At 33.2% G+C, this 19585-nt stretch overlaps 1 protein-coding gene and 1 long non-coding RNA gene across 2 annotated transcripts in view; one reads left to right on the top strand and one right to left on the bottom strand.

Moving 5' to 3' along the window:
• The window catches only part of LOC126882283 (polycomb group protein Psc-like), a 123513-nt gene that overhangs the window by 23920 nt on the left and 80008 nt on the right, over positions 1-19585 (bottom strand). Inside the window, exons 11-12 of the mRNA XM_050647144.1 lie at positions 14677-14964; positions 6125-6506 (exon numbers count right to left, since the gene is read on the bottom strand). Of these exons, the coding sequence (XP_050503101.1) occupies positions 6125-6506; positions 14677-14964 (670 nt within the window). The remainder of the gene's footprint in view (positions 1-6124; positions 6507-14676; positions 14965-19585) is intronic.
• Positions 15767-18153, top strand: LOC126882284 (uncharacterized). The gene is made up of 3 exons (XR_007697256.1): positions 15767-15969; positions 16416-16677; positions 16987-18153. It is a non-coding gene; the product is annotated as an uncharacterized LOC126882284 (long non-coding RNA).

The raw sequence follows: 19585 nt of genomic DNA, 5'->3' as shown, positions 1-19585 counted from the left end.
GTTTTTTCGCGGTGTGCAAGTACTTGGAGGGGATACGAGAAACGATCGTGCGCGAATAGCGGAGAAATCTTGAAACTTTCTGAAATAATTCATATTGTCAATTGAAATTGTCAAATTGACGTATATTTCATACCTACTGTCATTTAAGAAGAAAAATTATATGTTGCTTACAATATTGATATGATATGCAATTATTATATAAAGGTATATTTAATTAATTGTATTTTGCTTGAAGTACTGCATTTTAATAATTAATTTTATTTACTACATACAATTGTTTACCTTTTAATAACATAACCTAAATCTTACTTTTTCTTCTTATAATTTTTTTTGGGCTACGGCCTTGACAATTATCCATCAACCAGGACCAATATGATTGGCCAATATAATTAAAAGTGCGAAAAAAGTTGCCGAGCTATGAAACTAGGTGTCGCTTTTCCGAACTTGCACGGTCCCAATAGGTGTACAGTTTATTCTGTATTAATTTTTTATGGCTAATATCCTATATAACTGCACAACCAAATAAAGTAATAAACGAGATATTTCAAGATAAAAGTGTAAATAATTAAAAAATAAACTGATTATAATTCTATTACGTACGTAAATCGCAGGATAAGAATATTAAACTAAATCAAATGGAAAACTATTCATTATTTGAAAGTATTCTTGGTAAATCCCAAAGCTTTAAATGTAAATTGCTAATTACTAACCCTAACAACTAAATGTTCGGACAAACTGTTAATTTTTAGTTATTGAACTTTGACAAATTATTTAATTCTTTGGCGGTACGAAGCTCGACGGGTAAGCAAATTTCAAATAAATTACACTTTTTCAACACCAAACCGAGAATTTTTAGCCTTGCCCAAAACTATATTTATGTTGGTTGATACAGATTTTATCCAAACGCCGCATATAGTTGGTTCTGGTATAATTATTATTAAGTATAATATACTAAGTATAATTATTATAATGACGAAGTGGAAAAAACATTTCCAAACAAGATCAAATTTGGTGGAGATCAATTGCAGAGAAGTATATTATATCAACTAATAGTGCAAGTATGGGAAAATGAAATAATGAAACTAAAGTAATAATGAAACATCTATAGAGGTATAGCCTTCTTGATACTGTATACAAAATCTTGGCGAGAATATTGAGAAATAGACTAAATTGTTATCATCATCAGCCTCTCTCAATCCACTGCTGGACATAGGCCTCCCCTGTTTGTCTCCAAAGTGTTCTATCTTGTGCTTTCTGCATCCAGATTTTTGTTGTCTTTCTTCGTAAGTCGTCTTGCCATCGTATTGGTGGTCTTCCTCTGCTACGTTTATCGGCTCTTGATCTCAATTCAACTAGTTTGCGAGTCCATCTTCCGTGCTTCATTCTGATAACGTGTCCAGTCCATTTCCATTTTAAGTTACAGCTTTTTTTAATGACGAAATTGTTTTATTTGTGTATTTTAGACAAGCAAATATGATAGAGTCAATAGAGTCAAAATGTATCGAGCAATGGAACATTTGAGTATACCAAAAAAATAGAGAGACTAATAAAAATAACACTAAATAACTCTACTTGTGAAATTGCTTGGCAGAGTCACATTTTTCAGATCAATTTACGGTTACAAGAGGCTTGAGACAAGAAGATCCTTTATCCACTACATCATTTAACTTAGTGTTAGAAACTCTAATCAGAAAATGCAGCATGAAGGTGGAAGAAGCAATAAGCACCAGTGCATGGCATATGCTGATAGATGATCTAACGATCTTAGGAAAAACTGCGAAATAGTTAAAAAGAATAGTGAAGAAAATTCTTTCAGAAGCACAAAAATTAGGATTGGAACTAAATGAAGAGAAATCCAAATTTATGATCATGGCAGGGGCAGAAGAAAATAACAGAAAAATACTTTAGTGTGAAGTCTGAAAGTGGTAAAAGCTATAGTTTTAAAAGGGTGGACAATTTTGAATACCTGGGTGTAGTATTAGATCAAAATAGAAAAGAGAAATGACAGCTCGATGCCAGAATATCAAAAGTGAATAAAAAATTAGACAGTTTAAAACCACTAATAAATTCAAAATATTTTATGTTTCTAGACAAGGCAAACTCCGAATATGTAAAACAGTAATTAGATCCACAGTAACCCATGCCTGAGAGGCAGGGAAATTAAATAAGAAGGAAGAGGATACTGTGGAAAGATGGGAAAGGAAAATATTGAGTCGGGTATTCGGAGGACGGAAGACAGAAGACGTGTGAGAGACAACAACCAACAACAAATTACAACAACAAAGTCACAAAGATTCCCATCACCAGGTTCATCAAGTCACAAAGATTCAGGTGGTTGGGATATGTAGAAACAGTGGGGGGCGGTAACCAGGGGGGTTTTGGGAGGTTATAACCCCCCACCCCCATGAGATGTACTTTGAGCTTAAATTGGCGGTATTCCATACCCCCAGAATCGCTCTAGTCTTTGTAACCCCCTTGGAATCATACTGGTTACGCCGTTATGTAGAAAGAATGGCAGCGAATAGAATGCCTAAACTAGTTACGACCAGAAAACTAATCAGTAAAAAAAGAAGAGGTAGACCCAGAACAAAGTTAATAAAATGGAGAAGTAAATAATAAACATGTGAAGCGGAGGGAATAGAAAAGTAAAGCACAAAACAGCAGGGAATAGAGAAATATTGTTCATGAGGTCTTTAGGGGTTTAGGTTCTAGCGAAAACCCGATAAATACCAAAATTATAGTAGTAGTAAAAACACGTCTCCTACCACTGGTAAATGTTATTATTTGATATTAACATTTTTAAGCACAATAACTAATAAAAACTAAACATAATAAAAACCGTTAACTCATATTTTCAAATAACACCAACCCGATATATAACTTTACTGATAAAAATACTTTGTTGTAAACATATTTATAATATGAGAATTTTAGACTATGATAGTTTATTAAATTTCAGCACACTTTCTTCTTGCGAAAACCCAGTAAAAGATGGCGTAAATTGACAATTGAATATTACGAAAACAAAAAAAAAACGGTTTTTTTTTGAGTGAATTTGATGGCCTTGGCCGAGCCAATTAGCCAGACATTTTGTTATTTTAAAAACAAACAAATTTGATTTTTCAATCAGAGGAATTTTTTCTGTATTTCTAACTCTAAATACATAACAAACTAACATTATTATCTACAATTATTATCTAAATAATACTCTGTTTTGGTTGTTCATTTTTTTTTGTAAATTTTTATTTTTTTTTGTATTTTTTGTTGCATTTTTTTATATTGTTAATTTGTTTTTTTTTTTTAATTTTTTTTTATTGTTATTTTTTATAAATTGTTTTTTTTTTACTACGCTAAGACGTAAACCCGATTCATCCTCGCGGAGGTTTACATCTTCTTAGTTTTTTTTTTGCTTTTTTTTATTTTTTTTTTTTTGTTTTTTTCTTTCTTTTCTCTTTTTTTGTTCTTTTCTTTTTTCAATTATAATATACAATAATTACTTAAATCTACAGGGTTTAAAACAAAATAACAACAAAACAAACACGTTTGTTTTGCTTTAACAAACATGCCTGCTTTGTTTTAACAAAATTTCTTAAATACAGGGTAAATTTTATTGCTACAATCTATATTTACAGTTTTTGATATGTTCGTAAATTGTTTTTAATATATTAATATCTTCAGAAAATATCAAATTGTTCAGGTAGACGGGAAGTGGAATTTTTAATATATTAAGATTATCATAAAATTTGTTTATATTTATTGATTGATGTGAACATTCGAGGAGAATATGTAGTAGATCACCTTCTTTTCCACACTCACAGTTAGGTGACTCTGTGAGACCCAAACTGTACATATGAAGGGGGGTAAGAGCATGATTACATCTCAATCTATTTATAACTCTTATGAAATGGCGATTTGATACAGAATGAAACCATCTTTTAATGGGAATTTCAGGCTGCATTTGTTTGTAATTACTACCAGTTCTCGTGTTTCGATAATACCTTTGCCAATTTTCTTTTTGGTGTCGTCTACTAATAATATCAATATCCGAAATGGGTAGTAAGTTAATGGGAAGTTCTTCGCCTATTTCTAGAGCGGATTTGGCTAGCCTGTCTACTATTTCGTTACCCCTAATGCCTGCGTGTCCCTTTATCCATGAAATAATGATGTTTTTTCCTAAATTTGCAATTTTATTATAAAGAGTCATAATTTCCAGTTCTATATGATTGAGTTGTTGGTACTTATGTACGTTAGTTAGTCTATCAACGACACTCTTACTGTCTGTAAATATTATGCAGCTATAGGGTTCGTTACTAAATATGTGTCTTAAAGCAAAAAGTATCGCTATCATTTCAGCGGTGTATATCGATGATTCACAAGGCAATTTGAATAATTTTTTAAATCCACTTTAAATATTGATTATTGCACATCCTACTTTGTTTTGTACTTTGGATCCATCTGTATAGTAAAACTGATAATGTGGCCATTTATGAAGTATAAATGATTGAAAAACGGCTGGATTTAAATTAATATCCATAAAAAAAGTATTAATTTGTTTTGAGAAAATTTCTTCTAATACATGGGAATACATAGGTGAAACTTGATTTTCATAAGTATAGAAAGTACTTCGGTATTGAGATATTTTCAAGTAACTATCTACAAGAAGGGGACATTTTTTCTTTGTCCAATATTTATGAGTTAGATCTAAAATTGATAACTTATGTATATCCTGCAGATAGTTTGTATTTTTTCCTATGGTTCTAGTAATAAATTTATCACTTAAAAACTGTCGTCGAAATTCCAGGGGTGGTTCTATCGCCTCAACTTCCATTATATTAACGGGAGTAGACTTCAAATATCCAAGACAAAGTCGAAGATATTTATTAAAAAAAACGGTTAGAATGGGGCTATATTTATAATGAAAAACAAACTCAGAGCTTCCAAGGTACCACAGCAAATCAATTGTAGTAAATTTAAATTTAAGTGTACTTACTGAAAAGTTGTCTGAAGGCTATTGAAACTCTGTAGAAATTACTGGAGTCTAGTAGTAGTAGTTTAGTCTAGAACATTTTTTATTTTGTACAATAGAACTGTTAAACTAATTAGGACTAGACTTGTCCCTAAAACTTCCCAAAGAAAGGAACGAACATTTAGTAAGAAATGTTTATTTCCATTAGCTTACCATGAATGAATTCCAGTGTGTCAAAAGTTTTTTTAAAAACGCTTTAAAAACGTGTATATTCTCAAATGATATAATAAATGCTGTAGCTAACAGTGATTCTACTGGATGATATTCTAAAGAGGCAATAGCGAAAAATGGTAACCAGTTAATAAAAATATCAGAAGATATTGGTTTGAATTTAAAAAAAAAACTCCTACTCTACGCCCTAAAAGGCTAAAACAAATTTCATCCCAAAAAGCAACCATAGACTTACCAACCCCGGGCAATTTACCAAAGTTGTATAAAAGTACCTTTCCAATAAGTGAAGCAAAGAAAACCGATTTGATAAAGATGTGCCAAGAAAATATTTTCCAGAAGTGATGCATGCTTGAATAACAAATTTAAAAACCGGTAATTATATCGTAGATCGAATTCCAGACGTAATGATGTGAGAAGAATCGGAAGACACATTTTACTTTTTAATTTTCTAAAAAGAATGCAGATTAATTTATTTTTGTTGGAATAATATACAATTAACTTTTATTTTATAATTAAAAAAATTCAAAATAAAAACCAATAAAGTCAAATGTTATACTCATTCAACGAGGTAAAACCCGATAAATATCACGTTTTATTTTTTTTTTGTAAAGACGTTTTTATAAATTAAACTTAAAATAAATTATTCTAACTAAATATTAAACTCTCTACCATTTGGCTATAACAAATATTTGATAAAACTTCCTATGACGATTTTAAATCTTCTTCAAACTTCCTAAAATCTTTAATCGCGATTATCTCTAAACAATGGTTTTCTTAGTTATCGGGTTTTCGCTCGAACCCCTCGGTATTTCAGTTTGAGTTTTGTTTAAAATAATTTTAATCAGTTAATCTTATTATCTTTTATAAAAATGTCCTAGGTATTAACGGCCTTGTTGTGCATATAAATAAATAAAAATAATTACTTACTATTAATGTTGTTGATTTTATTGAGCTCTACTTTACGTTCCTCGATCCTCTTTACACTCGAACTACTACCGCCGCTTCCCTTATCTATTCCCCTATCAACTATAGACGGCGAATTCTTCTGCATCTCCATCTTATTCGTTTCCGGTTCCCTCGTTCTAGGATTCGACGAATCATTTTGAACTTTATTTGATAATTTGTTCCGATTCTGCGTCATTTTCTCCACAACCGTCTCTAGGCTCCTCTCGCTTTTCGTTTCCTTCGATGACTTCTTCATCGTGGACACCGGTTTCGTGATGGTAGGGATAGAGAGGGATGGAACGTTGTGAGGTCTCGGGAGAGGGGATATGGTCGTGGAAGTCAGAGAAGGAGGTCTAGTAGGCAGCTAAAATCAAGAAATAAACCTTAAAAATCTGTATAAAATTGGCATTTATGTCAATGCGTAACATATTAATAAAAATACAAATTATTATCTTAAATTTAATAACTTATTTTCAGATGCAGGCTGAGACATCTACTCTACATCGCGCTATTTGCGCAGTAGATGACACAACACCGATCAAACTGAGGAAACCAGAAATGCGCATAAATCACCTCACTAAAGAGGAAAAAAAGCGCACCTGGATGGGTAAACCTCTGCACGTGCTACATCCCAATGAGGTCAGCCAAGACTATGTCGACAATACAGCGTCGAACTATTGGTTGACATCAGGAAAGATGTTCCCTGAAACGGATGGTTCATTACTGGCTATTCAGGATCAGGTTATACCAACTAGAAATTACCTGAAATATATCGTCAAAGACCCTCAGGTTCAAAATGACAGATGCCGATATGGATGTCAAGCCCAAGAAACCATCCAACATCTTACAGGGGGCTGCCAGGCATTTGTTGCAACTGAATACTAGGAACGGCATGACGCAGTGGGAAAGATCCTTCATCAAGAGATAGCTATCAAGCTGTGACTTCTCCAAACGGACCATCTCCCATATTATCAATACGTCCCTGAGAGTATGCTTGAGGATGGCAACTACAAGCTATATTGGGACCGCACTGTGCTCACCAAACAGTGGCACATAATAGACCAGATCTCGTACTAGTTAATAAATTAACAAGACAAATAGCACTAATTGATGTAGCGATACCTAACAACAATAATTTACGTAGTAAATTTACTGAAAAGATCGCCAAGTACAGAGATCTGGAAATTAAAATACGAAGACAATGGAGAATGCAAAGTACCCAGACGATACCTATTCCTATTATTATGTCTACTACTGGAGTCATTCCGAAGAACCTCCTCGAAAGCATAAAAAGGCTGGGTATAAATGAACATCTTTACAAGACCATGCAGAAAGCTGTACTACTCGCAACGGCCAGATGTGTACGAAAATTTTTGGGAGATGCACCTGCATACCAAGTCACCTAGGGCTCGATAACATGGAAAGAATCCCACCAGGGCTCAATCCTTTTGATACCGTGGGTATCTGGGATGAGTCAATTTTCCCCTTAGAGGGAGTGTGAGCTGTATGGCTAAATCTGGATACAAATTAAATATTGTGTTGCAAAATCGTTGCCAAAAACCGCAAAGCTATGGTTTGTTTTTAAACGAAGAGGAGTGATTCAAATTTACCGCGCTGTAATGCTTGTTTGTAATGGGTTCAACCGCAGGCAAGTTTACTCCACTGTTATAAAATTTTGACACTAAGGACATTTATCAAATTTTGACACAATTGGCATTTCATAGGTTAATTAAGTTATATCGGCGATTTTTTGTATTTTCTGCGTTATTCCTTTAATTTTTAGATTTTTAGTCTGCTTTTATATAAAAAGCAGTTATTTTTAGAACTCTTTAGCGACGTATTAATATAATGTAATATTTATGGATTACCGTCGAGGGCCGACATGATCAACCAAAAAAGAAGATGTATCTGGTGATTATTCTAGTGACTTTCTTGGGTCTGTCTTTTTAGTTTCCTCCTCCTGGTTAAAAAATAAACCATAGTGACAGAGCGCATTTGATAACGAGGCAATTGACGCGTGACAGATGGTATAATATGCAACATTTTTAAATAATAGATTTCCAGCGGCGCAGCGATAAGTGAAATTAAGTTGTTCATTAGCAACGTATTTGAGTTCTATGCCCCAACAGCAGCAGAAAATACCACAGTCCTCGCAGATTTTAACGCAAAAGACGGTAAAGGACGATATTTGAATGTTTTGGGAGATTATGGCTTGGGGAAACAGAAATAAACGTGGAGATCGAATTGTCTAGTTCTGCCAAGAACACGATTGTATCATAGCGAATACTGACTTCAAATTACCATCGAGAAAACTCTACATCTGGAAGTCAAATGCAGAATCAGCGAATAAAATTATTAGGAACCAAATCGATATCGTTCTAATAAAAAATCGATTTAGAAATTGCATCAAATCAGCTAAAACTTATCCAGGTGCTAACATTTGGTCCAATAACAATCTCATAGTAGCTGTAACCCAATTAAAATTAAAAAAGGTGATCAAGAAGAAGTCTCGCAAAAATATTGATACAAGCCAATTACAAGTCGAGAAAATTAGGGAAATGGTTCAAAGACGACCGAACGAAAATTTAATTTGGGAAAATATCCGTGACAATGTCGATCATTAAATAAAATTATAACAGTATAGGAAATCTGAGAAAGGAATTTAAAAAACAAGGCTTGGATGACGGAAAACAGGGTTGTTTTGTTTTAAACATTTTGTTTTAAACAACTGTTTTAAACATTTGTCTAGGTTTAAAACAGTTTTTGTTTAAAACAGTTTAAAACATGTTTAAAACACTTAAAATAAACAAGCGTCTTTTTTCATTTTTTTGGTGAATAATACATAAATATGAAAAAAAATCTTATACATATTATTATACAGACTTTGTAACAAATATATTATTTATTTATTAATAATGGGGACACAACAAAAATTGGAAAACTTCAAAACATTTTGCATACAAGAGTTAATAAATTTCTCAAATTGTTTCAGTCTCATAGTAATCTTGTAATCTAAGTCATCAATTTTATCAGCCACGTGATCACTTATATATAATTAAGCTCTTTAAAAATTGAAACCAACTTAGCAGCTTTGACACTGCCTAGCCGGTTACATAGTTTGGAATTGACTAGAGCGTATGATGAGAAGAGTTTTTTATGCTGGATGACCATAGAACGCCACCATGCCAATGGTCTTACATTAGATGTTTAGAAAATATATATTGTTTAAACGGTACACACTTTGCCTGGTAATTAATAACAATTGGCAATACTTCTGGATGTGAAGTGAAGTTTCTTCAATTCCGTGCCAGTTTTTATTTGCTCTTGACTAAATTTATTTCGACTAAAGCGATGAGCAAGCAAACTTGTCAAAAAATGAGCCAGGATCAAAGCCATTTTCATAAGCTCCTTGACTTTATTCGTATCATTTACCAAAATGCTTCCAGAAGTTTTAGCCATATCTCTGTAGCCTCTCCTTTAGTGCAAGTATTTGTTTGGACTTTGTCCCTGCACTGCAATATACTTTAATTTTTATAAATACCTAGTCTTAGACATTTGCCTTTAACTTTGTATCATTTACAAGCTTTATTACATCTTTATCAATACTTATTCTATTGTTTAGAGTAAATGTGAAATAATATTGTCCAGTTTTTCAACTAACTTTCTAAGCATTCCGATAAAGTATTCCAACGAACATCCTAATGCACTACAAGAGCAGAATCGTCAGCTTCTCGGAATTTTGCGCTAGCAAAATGTATATTTCTGAACTATTTGTAATTTTTTGACACTGTTCTTTATTCCTGGCACTTCTATATCGTGGGCAAGTAAGTTCAGAATATGGGCTGAACAGCCATAAGTTATTATATTACGTATCTGTGCTGCCTAATTCCTCAAACAGATCCTTCTCATTTTAAGAAATATGATTTAAACAATGTTTTTTCTACGTTTTATTTGTTTAAAACATGTAATATAAAAACGAAAAAAAAAAACATGTTTAAAACAAAAAAAACCGTTTAAAACAAAAAAAGGTTTGTTTTGTATAAAATAAAAAAAACATGTTTTTTTCAACCCTGACGGAAAACATACTGGATAACTGATAACGCAACGGCGATTAGCAAAAAAAAACGAAAAACTTTATAAAAGTATACAAAAAGACATTCGACGTAAAATACGAGGAGCAGAATCAACATGTAGCCAAACAGTGTCATAAAATTGAAGAACTCGAAAATAGATAAGACATGACTAACATGTATAAAAAAGTGAAAGAATCGGCTGGTACCTTCAATAAGAGGCAAACTGTAATGCTACATGATGAACATGGTAAAGTAATATTTCAAGTAGAGGACAAACTTAAAGCATTGGAAAATTACACTATGAGTCTATTCGAAGACTAGTTCATCTCCGGATATTACTAACTGCGACGGACCCCTACACGCTCTGAGGTAATATAAGCCATGCAATCGTCAAAAAATGGCAAAGCGATAGGTCCTGATGAAATTCCAAGTGAAATATACAAGCTTATAAATAATAGCAAAGTTTTAGAGGCTATACTTCGTTTTTCAAGCGCTTCAAAAAATAAAGAAAGGAAAAGCGGTAGGACCAGATGATATTCCTGGGGAAGTATGGAGATCATTAGGAGCGACAGGAACAAGGTGGCTAGCAGGTCTATTTAATAGAATTATGGAAGTTGGACAAATGCCAGACGAATGGAGAAGCAGTATACTGGTACCTGTTTACAAAAACAAGGGAGATATACAATGTACAAACTACAGGGCTATAAAACTGCTTAGCCACACCATGAAAATATGGGAAAGAGTAATTGATAGACGGATACGTGAAGAGACCGAAATATCCGAGAATCAAATTGGCTTTATGGCCATATTATGGCCTTATTTATTATAAGGCAGTTGATGGAAAAATACAGGAGTAAAGAAACAAACGCTCATATGGTATTCATTGATCTTGAGAAAGCATATGATAGAATTCCTCGAGAGATTCTGTGGTGGGCACTCAATAAGAAAGGAGTCCTTGGTGAATATGTAAAGATTGTGAGGGATATGTATGAGGGAGTAACGACTAGTGTTAGGACAGGTGTGGGAGAGACTGATAAATTTCATGTGAAAGTAGGATTGCACCAAGGCTCTGTGCTTAGTCCGTATTTATTCTCATTAGTTTTGGACCAGATAACAGCGAAACTACAGGGTATCATTCCATGGTGCCTAATGTTTGCTGATGATGTAGTGTTAATAGGAAATAGTGAAAGAGACTTAGAACAAAAAATGGAACAGTGGAGACAAGCTCTGGAGGAAAAAGGTTTAAAACTTAGTAGGACAAAAACAGAGAGTTACTACAAATAAAATGGTATCTTTGGATGGTGAAATGATTGTGAAAAGCAATAGTTTTAAGTACCTAGGATCGTTATTACAGAGTAATGGAGAAATAGATGGAGATGCATGCAGTAGAATTAGGGCTGGATGGGTGAAGTGGAAAGAAGCGAGTGGTGTGTTGTGTGACAGAAAAATTCCAATGAAGCTGAAGGGAAAATTCTATAAAACAGCCATAAGACCGGCTATGATGTACGGAACTGAATGTTGGGCAGTGAAAAAGAAAGGAACAACGAATGCATGTGGCGGAAATGAGAATGCTTAGATGGATGAGTGGAGTGACAAAGAAGGATAAAATTAGAAATGAGTATATTAGGGGAAGTCTAGGTGTGGCACCAATTGATGCCAAAATGAGAGAGCATAGGTTAAGATGGTTTGGTCATGTTCAACGTCGAGACGTTAATCACCCAATACGAAGAATAGCTGAAGTACAGATTCGTGGAAGGAGTAGGAGAGGAAGACCAAAGAAGACCTGGGGGGAGACGATAAGGCAGGACATGTTGGTAAAGTGGATTAACATGGATATGACCCAAGATAGAATTTAAAGGCAAATATAAGGCAAAGAGAATGATGACTTCGTTTTTCAATACCATTTATACCAGCGGACACATGCCTAATAGTTGGTCCAATTCATTGTTCATAGCTCTCACTAAGAAGACAATAGCAAAAACCTGTTATGGTTATAGAACCATCAGTTTGTTAAGCCATTAATTGAAAATATTTTTCTAAGGGTAATACATGGCCGTATGTATAATAAATGCGAGGTATACAGATATAATCTTGTCGTGATATATCTGTAGACATATACTATTGTTTTATTGACTTCCAAAAGGCATTTGATCGTGTTTAGCACTCCATATTGATCGAAGTTCTAAGAGATATTGGCTTGGATGCCAGAGATATTCGTACAATTACAAATTTGTATTGGAATCAAACATCAGTTTTGGTGGACGGTTTGGAATCAGAGGCTCTTAATATTAAAAGAGGAGTAAGGCAGGGATGTCTCTTGTCGCCTCTGCTATTCAGCGTTTACTCCAAAAGAATTTTCAGAAATGCACTTTCTGAAAAACAAGAAGGAATAATAATTGTTAACGATGAAGTCTTAGGTAGTAATAGGTAGGTACTCCTAGCTTCTACTCAAAAGATCTGCAAACATTACTTGACAGTGTCGTTGAGAGCTGTAAGGAAGCAGGTCTGGATCTGAACATAAGAAAAACCAAAATACTCGTAATAAGTAAACAACAGAATATAAAACCGTTTATACAGGGTGTCCCCGAAAATAGTGCGAAATAGTACTTAAAGGTATAGGTAGAAGGCACAATGTAGAGCAAAAAAATCTGATGACATTTTTTTCTAAATTCAGCCGTTTGGCCAAAAAACGAAAATACATTTTGATATGCAAACTGAAGTCTGACAACAACGTGCAATTAAAAGATGGTCACAATAGTAGGTTTGTAGGTCAGTAGTTGTATCTGGTAGGTAAAATAATGTAAATATCAACCAAACCTTCTGTAGGGGTCTAGTGTTTACATTTTTTTACCCTGACCGTGGTCGTTCCCTCACATCAAACAAACCAATTTGGTTTGTCGGATGTCATTGACAGATCTAGTTTTATTCTGTACCAAAAGAACGGATATTTCTTATTTCTTAACAAGATTTTGGGTATTCAACAAATATTATATCCATTACTTTGTAAAGGATACAGAATGGGTAAAGTGTGCCATATTTTATAGGCCTATAATAGGCCTCTCCATTTAGTGTTCTGGGTAATTCATAAGAAATTCATAATAAATTTCTTGTAAAATGTTTTGCCGGTACTTCTTGAAGTGCCTTTTCAAACACGGCGTGAAATGTGGTTTCGTCACGACGCGCGACGGAGCCCCAAAGCTGTGAAAAATCTTCTGGATATCACGTTTAAAATTATTCTATATTTCAATAAATTTCAGAAAAACATTACGTAGGTACAAATAATTTTTCCTAGGTGCATTTACTTTTTTGGAATTAATCCATAGTTACTTAAGTAAAAGTTATAATGTTATAAAATTTCGAGCCCTAATTATAAAAAACTTTAATTAATTCAGATAATAGCAAAAATGCCACATTATTAAAGCAAGAAATAATTATTTTGCAGCTAGGTACCTATCGATGTCAACAACCCCAAAAACCACACCTCAAATAGTAAATAAACAAGGGGTTCCATTAGGTTAAATTTTCAACAGTCACAACAAGTTCTTCTACGCCCCGTTGCCATGTCATTTAAATTCATGAAAATAAAAATTCACTTATATGGAGAACAATGTAATTTTTTTCTTGGAAACTGTTAACTTAAGAAAAAAATGTTATAGGACTTTTTTGTTCTAAATGGTGTATTATATCCATAGCTTAAAGGAACGCACTATTTTCGGGGACACCCTGTATATGTAAATAGTACCAAACTTGAGCAAGTTAATCAAATTGTTTACCTTAGATATCAGTTAAATTATAACGCAGAGAGTTACGGTGAAATTAGACCCAGAATTGAGATCATAGTAAGTATGTAACAGAGAACAAAAAAGGGCATTGCGGATGGACTATGAACAAAAGTGATCTAAATCTCCTCGAGTCGTTCGAAATGTGGTGCCATAGGAGAATTTTAAAAGTTTCTTTAAAACAATTAGTCATTGCTGATAAATTTAAATAGCTAAGGTCCTTAGTGATTTAGCTGATAAATTTAAACAGCTAAAACGGTTTTACCAACAACAAATAAATCAATGAATAGCTATTCGTCGAATAAAATTTATTAAACGTTTAAGTTTATATTTTGTTTCAATATAATTTTGATAATTTAAAGTTAAACTCGCGAATTTACTTTCTTCTAAATATTTACAGCCAGATTAACTTGCCAATTTACTCGAGGAGTAAGTATTTTTTTGATAAATAAATAAAATAAGTCTTATTTGACGTTAGTAAAATGAAGAAATGTCAGTTTAATGGTCGTATAACTTTAATCATAGAATAAACTACTATTTGTCGTTGGTGAAACCGGCCCCAAATCAGGTTTAGAAAAAAGTCAATAAGGTGAATGTGTAGAAGGGAAAGTTTGCCTAGGGAACGTACCTAACAAAAGTATGAATAAAAGCAACATTTATTTTATTTATTACAAATTCTCACCTGATGATTGAGAATCGTTTGTGCCAACGTATCCATCTTAGGGCTGCTCGGAGAAGTTAAGATCTCCAAACCTTTCCTTTGATTCAGGTCTAGACTAAGTCCTGGTAGAGCTCCAGTAGCAAACGGTATCCTCTGTCCGTACCATTGATTATAATAGGCAGCCATCACTCTGGGATCGTAGGGGGTGAATCCGGGAGGTATTCCGGGGTACATAAATTGATTTGGACTGATCGTTTTCGAGGAGAGGTTGGGCACGAAGGGGTTTGGAGGAGTAAAATTCAAGTTTACCTGAAAATTATAAAGTTTTAATAAAAATCATATACATAAATTATTCATAATATTGTTCTGAAGCTATTTTTTTGTGCAATTTACTATATTTGTTGAGAATAAACCACAATTCTAGTTTGAAACCAAGTTCAATTTCCACTTCGAAAATCCTTATCAAAATACAATACATAATGTTACAATCTCAAAAATAGAGAATTTGATAGGTCTTCTTCTTAACGTGCCCTATCAAGTCCCCTTGACGTTGGCGATTAACATGGCGAAACTGTCTCTGTCTCGAGCTATTCTAAATAGGTGTTCTGCTTTCTTTATTCCTGTCCACTCCCGGATATTCTTCAACCAAGAGGCCTGCTTTCTACCAATTCCTCTGCGTCCTTCAATTTTACCCATCATAATAAGTTGAAGAATATTATACCGGTCTCCCCTTACTACGTGTACAAAATAGGCCATCTTTCTATATTTGATGTTATCAAGCAGTTCGCAGGCAGCATTTGCTCTCTTAAGGACTGCCACATTTGTCAGCATAGCCGTGCATGGTATTTTCAGTATACGTCTGTGCAGCCACATTAATGGTGGATATTTTTAATGTCCATGCTTCGACACCATACAAGAGGACTGACCAAACATTTAATCAGGCGCTTCCGAAGTTGCAGTTGTAAGTTATCATTACAGAAGATTGACCTCATTTTTAAAAATATCGTGCGGGCTATCTCGATTCTACATGCTCATTAAATGCAACAACGTCATATCTCAAAAAATCGAATTTTTGAGTTATGTGGTTTAACAGAAAGTAAATTGTATAAAGTTTACTTTGTTAGATCGATATATCTGTAACTTAACAATTAACTGAGAGATGGCGCCAAACGATTGTAGTATTTCTGCGACGAGGTCTAAATTTTTACCGCAAGAGTGTTTTATTTCAGTTGTGGTTTGTCAGTTGAAGTGGCACGTGCTTACGCTTTTGTTTAAAAACGTGTTATTGTGTTTTATGAGGATATTTCACTAAAGGTAAGATCTTTTATTTGATAATATTTCATTTCAATAACGCATTATTTAGAATTAGTACTTTTTTCGCCAAAAAATGATAAACGTTTAGGTTTTAATAATTAAAAATATGACGCTATTGTTCTGAAAAAAATATTTGTTTAATGTATTATTTTTTCTTAAGACTTTATTACAAAGAATTTAATATTTTTTTTGCTGGAGGTGTCTGAGTTTTTGTAAACAATATGACTTTATTGTTACAAAATATTATTTAAAAATTTAAAAGGAATAATATTTATTTAAGGTTAGGTCAATCTTTAAACACAACTTTTTTCTCCATTTGGGATTGCAACCAATTGATTACATTAAATTTTACTAATTTTTAAATTTAAAACCAAAAATAATTGCATATTATGTTTATTTGTCTAATACTTTTTATTTGATCTAATTTAAAAAATATACTATTTTAGGCTTTCAACGTAATAATGTCCTAAATTTCGCTTAAAAAAGATTCAGCAGCTTTTAAAGCAGCAGCAATCTACCAATGAGGATGCATCGACCAAACAGTATATGTCTGACTACACAGTTTCTGTTTTTGAATGTGAAAATGGTACCCCAAAGAATATGCTCGACAATGATGAACAACAAAACAAACAAGAATATGAAACAAACGTTTCAGAGATGGACAATGAGTTTTTTTTGTAAAAAATCAAGAATCTTCAAGTACACTAGGTAAGTATTTTTTCAGTGGCTGTTCCAGCTTTTGGAAAAATGTGAGGGGGCGCGGCGTTGCGGTTTAGAAATATTGGTGCTACAAGGAAAATATTTTTATAAAAAAATTAGTTCTGAAACATTAAAATAAAAAAAAATATAGTTTGCCTACGTATTTTATGTTATAATATGGAAAAAACAGTATAAGATTTAATGGTGTATTTTATTTGACACCTAGTCACTCCCATATAAAATTAAAAAATGCAAAAAAATTCAAAAATGGTATGATTTTGGAAGTTAATAGTGTTTGAAGATAATTATTTTTTACAGGTGATAAGAATATAGCTGTTCCTGGAGTTTCTAAGTCAACAAGTTCTTCATCATCTTCAAGCAGCTGTTGTAGTAGGTGTTCTAGTAGGTCTTCCAGTAGTAGTAGCTCTTCTTCGTCCTCTGAAGATTGTGAAGACATAATTAACGATCATAACTATGTACCAAAGAGTGATGAAGAATCAGAAGAGTGTGATAAAGAAAACCACGACGACGGTAATAATGAGCCTAATCAAACCTTATCAGCAAACCAAGACATTCCTATTCTTGTTACACCCCCAAAGAAAGGCAAGAAACGTCAACGGAATACTGAAAACTGGAAGAGAAATCTTACAAAAAAAAATGAGAATTTGTGGTGAAGCCTACCAAACTCATTCAAAAAACAAAAAGATGAGACAAAAAAGACAAGTAAGGTATCCGTGCAAAGATTGTAAACTCAAGTGTCCATCTAAATTTACCGAAGAGGAGGGAATACAGATTTTTTTAAGCTATTGGTCACTCGGTGAATTTCAAAAACAGAGAGAGTATATTAACAAACTGTTGGTACCAGTTGTACCCCAATATCGGTATATTCGTGTCGGAGGTACAAGAAAACCCAGAGACAAAAACAACGCATACTATTTTGTAAAAGAAGGTAAGTAGATTCGAGTTTGCAAAGTATTTTTTGCAAATACTTTGGACATACCTGATCGCATAATAAGAACTGTGCAAGAAAAACGGAATAAAGTTTTAGAGGTCCTCCTTGATTCGGACAAATGTGGAAGACACGGAAACCAGAAATCGCTAAATCCAGAAATTCGGGAAGATATTAGACAGCACATAACATCAATCCCAAGAATTGAAAGTTATTACTCGCGCCAATACATCCCGAATATTTATTGATGGTAGCCGCTCATTGGCAGATATTCATAGAGACTATATTGAAATCTGTAAACAAAGAAATAGACCTTTTGCAAGTTACGCAATTTTCCATGAAGTTTTTGTCAAAGAATTTAATATTTCTTTCTTTACACCCAAGAAAGACCTTTGCGAAACATGCGTATTTTCATTAAAATATCTAAGCCAAAATATTTTATTAATGTTTCTTGAACTGTATTTTTATTTGTAGTTTTCTTATTTTGTAACTTCTTGTTTTTAACAAGTTGACATATTAAAATTATTTGCCAAAAACTGTGTTTAAATAATGACAAGATCATCATATTTCAATTTGTACCTCTTTTACAAATGCATTTAAGTGACAATAACGTCACAAAATGGAACATTTTTTAATAATTTGATCTTATTAACCCTTAAAATTAAAAAACTCTTTTTTTTTTCAATTGATTCTTAGACAAAACAATCACATTGTCTAATGGTTTTAAGCATTTTTTTTTCAATAAATTAAAAATTTTTTTAGCAGCATCCAAAACTTAAAATTGAATTTTCTCGAAAGTAAGTTTTTTGAGATATGACATTGTTGCATTTAATGAGCGATGTTATCTCTTTATCTGGATCTAGTTGTTCAGTAATATGGCAACCAAGATATTTAAAACTGGGTACTCTTTGAATTATGTGACCATCAACATATAACCGTGAATCTTGATGGGCCAAACGGCTAAATACCATGTATTTTGTTTTTGAACAGTTTATGTTTAGGCCAAACTCTCTTGCCACTGTGTCAATGGCATTTAAAAGGTGTTGTAATTCATTCATATCATCACTTAAAATAACTGTATCGTCTGCATATCTGATTGTATTTATCAGAATTCCATTAACTTTCACACCCCATTCCAAATTATGCAGCGCTTCCTTAAATATTCTATCTGAATATAAATTGAATAACAGTGGGGACAGTATTGAATAACAGTGGGGACAGTATTGAATAACAGTGGGGACAGTATACAACCCTGTCTGACACCTCTTTATATTTTGCATATTTCTGTTGATTTTCCATTTATGCAAGCTGTCGCTGTTTGACGCCAATATAATTTGTCTATGATTCGTACATCTTGACTATCAACTCCTTTATCCTTTAATGTTTTAATTAATTTGTGATGTTGTACTCGATCAAAGGCCTTCTCATAGTCAATAAATACAGCAAAGACGTCTTTTCTTTGATCTCGGCATTTCTGCAATAATACATTTAGTGCAAAGAGTGCGTCCCTGGTTCCCAGTCCATTTCTGAAGCCAAATTGTGTTTCATCCTGGTCTTCTTCACATTTATCTCTGATTCTACTGTGGATGATACGTAGAAAGATTTTCAAAGTGTGGCTCATAAGGCTTATCATTCTATAATCGCTACAGTTTTTCGGACGTTGTTTTTTTGGTAGGGTTATGAATTCGGACTTAACCAATCTTCAGGGATATGACCAGTCGAATAAACATCATTGAAAAGTTTGACTAGTATTCCAATGATTTCCTCATTTATGAGCTTTAACATTTCTGTAGGTATGTTGTCAGGACCAACGGCTTTCTTGTTTTTTGCCAATTTTATAGCATGTAGTATTTCTGACTTTAGTATTTCTGGTCCTTCACCTTCATCTAAAGTCTCCAGTTCTTCGGGTCTATCATCATTATACAGTTCATTTATATAATTATACCAGGTAGTTCGAATTTCGTGTTC

Source organism: Diabrotica virgifera, chromosome 3 (genome assembly GCF_917563875.1).
Source record: "Diabrotica virgifera virgifera chromosome 3, PGI_DIABVI_V3a".
Classification (NCBI taxonomy): Eukaryota; Metazoa; Arthropoda; class Insecta; order Coleoptera; family Chrysomelidae; genus Diabrotica; species Diabrotica virgifera.
The sequence above is the reverse complement of the archived record's forward strand: the minus strand, read 5'-3'. Positions and strand labels throughout refer to the sequence as shown.